This window comes from Limulus polyphemus, unplaced genomic scaffold, assembly GCF_000517525.1.
Source record: "Limulus polyphemus unplaced genomic scaffold, Limulus_polyphemus-2.1.2 Scaffold3912, whole genome shotgun sequence".
In the NCBI taxonomy this organism is placed as follows: Eukaryota; Metazoa; Arthropoda; class Merostomata; order Xiphosura; family Limulidae; genus Limulus; species Limulus polyphemus.
In genome coordinates this window covers 64,088-73,773 of record NW_013669522.1, presented here as the reverse complement: position 1 = coordinate 73,773, position 9,686 = coordinate 64,088, and the positions used below count along the sequence as shown (strand labels likewise).

Here is a 9,686-nt window from a genome sequence, read left to right as displayed (position 1 = left end):
GAATTCAGAGCTTGAGCTTTAACTACGTGGGGAAAGTCATCTGGCCACATAATATCCTAGGTTCACAGAATTATAAGGTTACATTTTTCTCGTTAAAGAACTAAGTATATATTAAACTTATTAAAATAATGGGGATTTATTTCAAAAAAAAAAACTTACAGAAGTGTACATACAACTAGTGATGCTGAATATAAAAGTTACAACTAAATAGACAGCTTTATTAGTAGTTGTAAACTTGCTTCAAACTTCTACAAACACTCAGAGTACTTGGTTCATGAAACTGTTACTGGAACTTGGAATGTGAGAACCCTCATGGATGATACTAACAGTCAAAGGCCTGAAAGAAGGACAACAATCATAGCGAAAGAATTGTCACTCGTTCTTGGGGTGGACAAGTAAAAAGATGAAAGGATAACCTGATATCTAACCTCACAAAAGTATCCATCAACCTCAACACATGGGAGGAGGATGCGCCTGACTGTTCCTGTTGGCATTGTCTAATCCATCATGTGCAGAAACAATGAAAACTGATCAACGGGAAAACAAGAAGCAGAAGCAACAGAAGAGGAAAGAAGCCAAACCTTCTTTGAGTCAACGTCTTCCTCTGAGCACTATCTGCCAGAGGTGTTCCAAACAATGTAAATCTCGAAATGGGCCGTTCAATCACATGAGAACACATTCATCCTAGGAGATGTCGTCTTCACTCACAAAGGACAGCCAATGACTGCGGGTTAATTAAAATAATCTACTAGTGGAAATGATTATATATATAAAAAAAAAATGATAATTTTTGAACAGTCCCTTATAACTGCAAAATATATCTCTGCAAAAAATTTAATACAAAAACAATCTTTGTGAGATTTCTACTTAAAGATTTCCTCAAAATATAGTCCAAAATTGGGCAGAAGTGAAATTTTCAACCTGAAAAGCACCTTAAACGCGAGCAGATTAAATGTCCAGGTTAGAAACACTGTTAATTTAGATAACGACCTCTTCAATAAATTCAAGAGAAAAACAAATTATCTGGTGGTTGGTTTGACAAAAATTCTACCTATGCTCTAGAAAAAAAAACACTGATCTATCAACATGAGCCTCAAAAAGGATAGAATAAAAACAAAATAGCACAATTTTACTTACCCTCTCAATCTCCATATCCACGCTATCATTTCCTGAGATTCCTTTGAGAACTAATCTTTCTATCTCCTGAAATAATGTGCATAAAGTATACTTTAACAATGTAACATTATACATTTTAAACTTATTAAAAAAAATTGCTGTTTGGGAACACCCTTAAAAACTTTGGTGATAACAATTACTGTTCAATATTCATACGGCTCCAAAAATATATGCATTTGATTAATATTCATTTGTCACAATGACACTTGTATAACAGCCCTACTGAAATTTCATCTTAACTTACTCTTTCTAATTTGCTAGTGCATTTTGAACTCTGCAGATTCTACTGCTAGCACATCTTTTTCTTCTTATTATGAGGTTTATGAAGGGAATACAATATTTTGTGAGGAACAATCTGTATCAGGACAAAATCTGGGAAAACTTTGAAGGCTCAAGAACTCTTAGAGATGAATCAGCTTAAAAAAGAAGTTCTGAAATTCATACAGATTAATAAACAGCAAAATCTAATGAAAGCAGAAATCTTTGCCAGTTCAATAAAAGATTTCTGCTTACCTGATTTAAGCCTTCAACACTGCTAAGAATGCGGGGAATGGGGGTCTTTGGAATGTGGGGGATAGGAATGGGTCCTGTTTGAGACCTTTCATGTGACACATTATATGTAGGTATACTGTACAAGTGCTGATAGGGTGAATTATTTAGGGGTAGTGTTGCCGTGGACGGTAAAGACAGGCAGACAGAACCATTATTGCTGCTGGCAGCAGTAGACAATGATATGGCAGAATGGTCCCCTTGAAAAGGACTGAGCCTCTGAAGTGAGCTGTAGTTTCCCTGGCCATGACCGCTCTTATTGGTCCGTTGGAGTCTATGGCGAAAATACTGGAAATGAGAAAAATATAGTATGTAAATATAAACTGTTATCTTAAACTATACTTATGCTAAGTAGCTAGAAATCATTTTACAGAAGACGAACATAAACCAACTCGTGACTCAGTGAAACCTTACAAATACTGTATCATAGCATACATTTTTTTCTATAGTCAATTAGTAAAATAAATTATGGCTGACACACAAAAAGAATTCCATATACAAAAAGCACTTACTTAACAAAGAAAGTATTACTAGTTACATAATCAGCTTTCTGTAGTATTTAGAATTATATAATAGGACTATTAATGTCATATGCATAATTTATTCATTTCATATAACAATAGGTCAACAAAATATTAAACATTAAGTTTTGTTTTTTGTTAATAGTTTACTGAACCTACTTCAACTTTTAACGAAAACAAAGTTTAAAATCTTTCAACTAGAACCTCTAGTCTGGTATATTATAAAAACATAGGTGAAAAGAAAAAGAAAATTAGGATTTTATATGACCAATTTAATGATTACACATCAAAACAGATACTGAGGAACAATCTTTTTTTTATAGACTAAAGTTTTTGGGAAATAAACCAAAACCTTACTTTCATTTCTAATTGATCCCCGTTATTTCCCGGAGATTTTTTCTGTGGTCCTTTCTTAATTTTTTCTGTTTCTTCCCACTCATCTGTCTGAAAGTTCAAAACATTTAAATGGAATTAATCAAAATTTAAAGTGGATACATGTATGACAGTAAAAAACAGATTTGTAGCTTTCAGTTCTTGTTTCAATAAAACATTTTTTCTTAAAACACACAGATTACTTGAACAATCCATGTAATGGTCACAAACAATTTCACCAGTTTTGAGAGAAAAACATTTTAGACAAATTCAAGTTATCAGAAACCATGTTTCCTCCAAACCTACAGCTGAAGTAGTCTACCTGTTTTGTTTGTGTTGGAATTTTGGGCAAAGCTACATGAGGGCTATCTGCACTAGCCATCCATTATTTAGCAATAAAAGACTAGAGTGAAGGCAGCTAATCATCACCACCCACTGCCAACTCTTGGGCTACTCTTTTACCAACAAAAAGTGACATTGACCGTCACATTATAAGGCATGTTTGGTGGAACGGGGATTCTAACCTGCAAGTTGAGTACCCTAACCACCTGGCCGTGCCTAGTCTACCTGTCTTGACTTCTTAGTTATTAAATTTACAATCTCATATCTAACCATTTCACACATCTCTAAGCCACAGAAAAAGTAACACTGGCAATGAGTAATGGGGCCCACTTCCATCAAGGCAAGATACGAACAGAACAGATGAACTATTGAATAATATCTGCTCTTCCAACTATCACCAAGATAAATAAAGAACCAGAATCCAACCATACCATTACTTATTTTTTTTCCTTCTGATAAATTATGACATAATGAGTTTGAGACAATTCTTTAAGTTAATCTGTAACTTGATAATGAAACACAAGGGCAATATTCAACCACATCCTAGATAAAATGTTATGGTTGACCATAACCTGACCTCCAGAGACCAATGACACTTTATTTACTGACAGCTGTTTTAGTTACAAAAACTTTAACAGTTTACATTCTGTCAAGAACACATTTGTCCTCACTGTTATTTATCATTACTATCTTTTTGATTAACCAATGTGATTAATAATTATGTTATTAAGTTATGTACCTGGGTGGCTCTGTCCATCACATGTCGAACATAGTAGCTGTGATAGTGGAGGTCACGTGGCCACTGTCCAGCCAGGTAAATAGTGTCCAGTGAGGCAGTCCGCCGAATACAGGGAGCAGAAGTGATGGGTTTAAAATTTACTGAACTGGTCTTATCTGCTAAAGGAAACAAGTAATCAAATTTAATGACTATTGTATTATCAGTGTAAAACAGTGAGAAGGACCATGCACTTTGCTCTTTCATAATCTCATAAAATATTTGCGTCACATTTCATAGAGCATAAAAACAAGTTAATTACATTTAACTAATAATGGTTGGAGACAGCTTGAATGGGTAATGAAGAAAAACTTATATTAAAGTTTTTCTTCATTACCCATTCAAGCCGTCTCCAACCATTATCAGTCTCAAAGTGTGTTCCTCGTCATCGAATTTACATTTAACTAACACCACTATTCCAAAAATAAAATCAATTACACTCACCTAAAACACAACTGTGGTTTTAAAATTACCATATTAATTTCCCAAACAATATATATATATATATACAAATTCCACAATTTCAGCATGATATATAAAGTTAATGTGAAAGCTTTATTTCTCTATACACAATGGAAAAACCAAATAAAGTATCAAGTATTTACATTTTTCATTCTATATTTTTTATTATATTCGTTCTAATGGTTGCATTTCATCTACAACATAGTGGCAGCACAACTGGAGAGGCCTCCTGCTTGGAAGATTCTTAGGCTTACAAGTCAGTTCAACACATCCACACAAGTTTTAAAATTAACAAGTTGACATGTTCTCTATCTTGCCATGTCCTAAAACATCACACTTAGACCTCAGATACATGGCACTAATTAAAGCAGAGCCTCTCGTACACAGATTAGTGTTTAATAACCTCAAATAGTGCTGTCAGTTGATTTCAGTCTAGTCACTGCTGATAAATCCTCGACAAAACATCAACAACGTGCAGTCATGTATTGCAGACAAGTAACTCTTAAACTAGTAAAACAACTAAACCAGATCTCATCTACAGATATCGACACACACACACTATTAATGGGGCAATTAAAACAAACATTTCAGCCTATAGGAGCAAGCTGTCTTCAACCATGTTGTATATATGTTAACTTATTAGGAAATAACTAACAGTGTTTATGTACAAGTGATTGTTAATTAAGCATGTATACAATTATAGAAAATGTTGAATTGAGATTGATAAGATCATGTACATGTATACTGTAACATCGTTAGTAATCAACTCATCATTGTTACAAAAATTATGGAGGTGATTAAATAAGACAGTATAATTTCTGACTCAAGGTCAATGAGACAGGTTTTGATAAAAGTGAAACAGGTTTATTAGTTTGAAGTTCCTTTATTTCATTATGCTTGGTGGCTTACCTCTTTTGTGCATCTGTATATCAGTCTTCTGAAATAGATTCCTGAACTTTTACATTATTTATTACTATAGTATTGCTAAGCTGATGTTAGCTGACAGAGATTTTTGACTGTCCCCCCATCTCGCTCTTCTAATTTCTATTTCTTTAGATTATTTTATTTTTATTTTTGAATTCCTTCACGTGAGACTGGCAAACAGAGGTAAAGACTGATAGATGGTGTATTCCAACCGCAATGTTGGTCTTACTTCCACAGTCGCCTCCAAAACCCTAGGGCACATTTTTTATCCCACATTATAGCCTGTACCCTGGGGATCCCCTTGATTTGAGCAGCATCTATGATATGATTTTTGTTTGAGCTTGTTTTTGTTCATTTAAATGTCACTTATCACAGGTTTGTATTTGCTGTTTTTAACACAGCCCTTCCTTTTGATTTAGTTTTGCATGACTGTTTGAGTATTGATGTGTTACACATACGTGCTCAAGCCAGCAACATCCCCATATATATATATATATAAACACACACAATTAATGAGAACAACTGAATAATAATAATAATGCTAACTTAACTGTAATTACATTTTGTATGAGATAATTACTATACAGTACAGTTTGAAAGGCTAATCAGTACAGCTGAAACATGATGACCAATGATCAAAATAATACTTATAACATAAATCAGTTAACTTATGAAACTCAGAAACACAAAAACATTTGACTAAACTAAACCATGTGTCAGGTACCTCATTGTTATTGATAATATTGGAAGCAACTTATTTTTTTTGTCCTTAAGCCTATTCTGTAAAACCTTATTTTTTACTTACAATTTGTAATGCTTATTTCTTTTACAATTTTAATTTGTTATTTACTATAAAGTATAACATTTTAATCGGAAATGACGAAGCTGTATAGTATTTGAAAAACTTTTTTCTTTTTCATACATATACTTTTGTATCTAGGCTTTCCACACTATCTAGCTTTTGACCATACTTAAGACCCTAACTGGACAACTAAACACCTAATAATTTTGGAGGAGTGTTAAAACTAAATCATTTCCTCTTTAATGACATCATTTATGACCAGATAAATGGATCCCTGCTGGTTCTATCATATAATGAAGTAAATTAAACTGGTAGTGTATTAGACCTAGATCTATAAAGGTCACATAATGAAGTAGATTTAAACCATTAATAAAATAGGCCATATATCTACACAGTTCATATAATGGAGTAAATTAAACTGGTAATGTATTAGGCCTAGATATATACATGTTATATAATGAAGTAGATTTAAACCATTAATAGAATAGGCCTAGATATACACAGTTCATATAATTGAGTAAATTTATACTAGTAATGTAGTAGGCCTCAGTCTATTTAGTTACCACATTTTTGTTTGATTCTCTGACAAATTATAATTGTTTTTGTTTTTTAAGTTTTGGCTGCTGGACATTTGAGTGTAATTTATGGTGTTTTTTATACACTTATGCTTATATAGTGTTGTACATGGAACATATATGTTGTAATTATTGTTTTATTTTATAATAAACAAGTGGTGTCTTCATGTCTTACTGCATCATTGTTTTTAAGTGTTTCACGAAAAACCATCAAATATCAGAATTATCCTTTGTGGAAATGCTTATCAGGAACAAAATCATTAGGCCTACATGGGTGTCAGAATTTAAAATATAATCTTCTTTTTCGCCAATTGTCAAAATAAAAGGCTTTTACTTATACTTCTTAATAGTATAAGTATATACTATGTTGTTGTTGGACCTGGGATTCTTCTACAGTATGTGTCAGCGACTTGTTAGCGATAAATAAACAGCACGCACTTCACTTGTATTCAAAATATTATATATATATATATATATTCGGAACAAGTTAAACGTATGTACAACAAATTCTTCACACTATAGAGATTATAGGCATATCATAAACACTATACATGTAGTTCTCTTCTTTTTAGTTCTTGTCAAAAGTCCACTTAGGCCTGTTATCCTCTGTTCCTTTTGTAAAAGTGCACTCAGGCTGGTTCAATTACTTTAGAACCACGCTTTGACGGAATAATTCTTTTTATCTCCTGTTAGTCTTACTCTAACATATTAAACGTTAGGCCTATGTCAATCGTTAGGCCTATCACTTCAACGATAGTTAACTTCACGCCGAACTTTTCCATGGCCTGTAACTTTATTCTTTTTTGCTATTATCTATCTGCTGTTTTTGCTCGTCTCACACTATTTATTTCGTTATCACTTAATCGTCTGCCCGATTTTCTATATTCTCGACGTCAATGTATGCACGTGAGGTTCGATAGTCTCAACATCAATGAATTATTAACAAAACTTCCTACAATCGTCTGCTTTTAACTCTTATTATAACAAAACTAAACAATAATAGAATATTCACTCACAAAAATAAATTAATCAATATCTAAACTAAACAGTCTTTTATATCATGACAATGAGATTACCGTATCTGTCCTAAACAAAAAATTAGGCAACTGTTTAAGCTTAGTAAGATTTATTGATCATTGAAATAGGCATAAATGTTAAAGGCTCCAAATAACGTGGGGAGATAATTGTTTAATGAGAGAATATCTAGGTTTAATTGCAATATGCAGTTAATGCTTTACTAATACGTCAGCGGTTGTGATCAGACATTAAGAATATTCAGCAAATTTTGTTTGTTTGTTTTGAAGTTAAGCACAAAGCTACACAATGGGCTATCTGTGATCTGCCCACCGCGGGTATCGAAACCCGGTTTCTTACGTTGTGCAAATTTTGTCTTTAGGATCTATCAAAAATTGGTATGACAAATTGTAGTTCAAGATGACCACCAAAGGCTGCTTAATCTTATACTTTTGTTGATAAAAACGAAAAATATTAGCTGCAATTCACATAAAAAGTTTTTCAATCTATAATTTATTTACCATTAAACTCGATTTTGCTCTACTTTTCACCCACGTTGTTTAATTTTGCAATCTATATAATTCTAATTTCCTAATCTTATTTTTTGTTTCATCTTCCACTTTAGACACCATGCTTATCTATAAGTCCACACATTATCCTAGGATCTCTAATGTTCACTCGCAACTTTCAAATGACATTTAGTTTGACGGAAGAAGAAACCTAATTAAGTAAACCCCGTTTTCCCGCTTCAGCAAACGCCACGACGTCCAACGTGTCGAGTTCTGATTTTCTAGTTTTCTAAGCTTTACTTATAAAGTCCCGTGTCTAAGCGATCGCTAATATATAACTCTCAATAAAAGCACGACTCTTCAGGTTGATCAAGGCTTAGTCAATTTCTTTCTTGACTAACAGTCAATCAGTGACGGATCCAGAACATCATTTCGAGGGAACGAAGCGGCCGAGCGGGAGCAGTATATCAAAAGGAGGGCAAGCCTCCTTTTCAAAAGCTTTTTCATAGACTTTAGCACCTAAAGTGCTGGGGAATACCACTACCAGTAAGTATATGAAAAAATAATCGTAGGAAGCATACAACTGTATATAGTTAAAAACTGTCGTATGGAGCTTAACGATAGTAAAACCATTATTTCATAACAGTTAAAAATAAACACCTCCTCATATAAAACTAAAAGTTAATTCTTTACGTAAAACAAACCAAAAATGATCTACAATCCAAAAACGACAATTTAGATAAAAATTATCAATAAGGATAATTTTACGACCTGCGATAGACTTTAAAAGCGTTCATCTCTGATTAAATAAGAACTTATAGTTATGAATAATATGGTAAAAAACACTCATAAAAAAGACGGCCTTTCGTAGAGCTCGTGTCTGTGATGAGTTCTATCTTCAATAAACCTGTATTGTATAAATCTGTATTGTATGCATGAACACTGATAAGCGCATTAAAAACTGCTATAATATAATGAAAGTATTATAAGAAATTTTAACAATTTAAAATAAAATTCAGTGTAGTTTTTATTTTATTCAAAATATTATTAATGGTGAATACACAAATGATTTTAAAATCCAGTAGAATGATTTCGTACTTGGTATTAAACTTTTACCAACTACGTCAACTGCAGCGAAAGTTACCACCGTAAGTAATAACATACAGAAAGAAAAATCATGACAGTTTTTAACACTATTTCACATTTCATTATTCATAAACACTACAGATAAATTAACAGTTTTACAAGTTAATCCAGCATTTATCAAAGATATCCTTGTTCGTCACTTAACCGTTATTAGGTTATACAAAGAATAGCGTTTTTTCCCTCTCGTTTACGGTTTATTTCACCAACGACTGCACTTCTAGTCCAAATGGAACATTCTATATAACATTAGGTTCAAACTTTCGAAAAGCTAATGTTAAATGACATTTTCAGTTTTGTTTTTCTTAGCTATCGATGAAACCGTTACTGCTTCGATTTGTTAGTTTCTTTACTCGCAAAATAAAAAAAACAACTGAAAAGCTTTTTCTTAAGCCTAAACACACAAGTCGTAAAATACCTGTTTTTAGCGTCGAGACGCGTTAAAAACTGATGCGTGGATCTGTAGCAGACAAGAGTAATGACTGATATTTCATTGTGTACCAGGTACTTCAGTTTTTGTAA

General features: G+C 32.8%; 1 protein-coding gene across 4 annotated transcripts in view; it reads right to left on the bottom strand.

Moving 5' to 3' along the window:
* The window catches only part of LOC106470264 (glucocorticoid-induced transcript 1 protein-like), a 39,430-nt gene that overhangs the window by 4,447 nt on the left and 25,297 nt on the right, over positions 1 to 9,686 (bottom strand). For 2 of the 4 annotated variants that reach the window (XM_022398863.1, XM_022398865.1), the window contains exons 2-5: positions 3,700 to 3,857; positions 2,604 to 2,690; positions 1,690 to 2,013; positions 1,138 to 1,203 (exon numbers count right to left, since the gene is read on the bottom strand). In XM_022398863.1, coding sequence (XP_022254571.1) covers positions 1,138 to 1,203; positions 1,690 to 2,013; positions 2,604 to 2,690; positions 3,700 to 3,857 — 635 coding nt within the window. The remainder of the gene's footprint in view (positions 1 to 1,137; positions 1,204 to 1,689; positions 2,014 to 2,603; positions 2,691 to 3,699; positions 3,858 to 9,686) is intronic. The other 2 variants (XM_022398864.1, XM_022398866.1) reach the window with 1 other exon arrangement.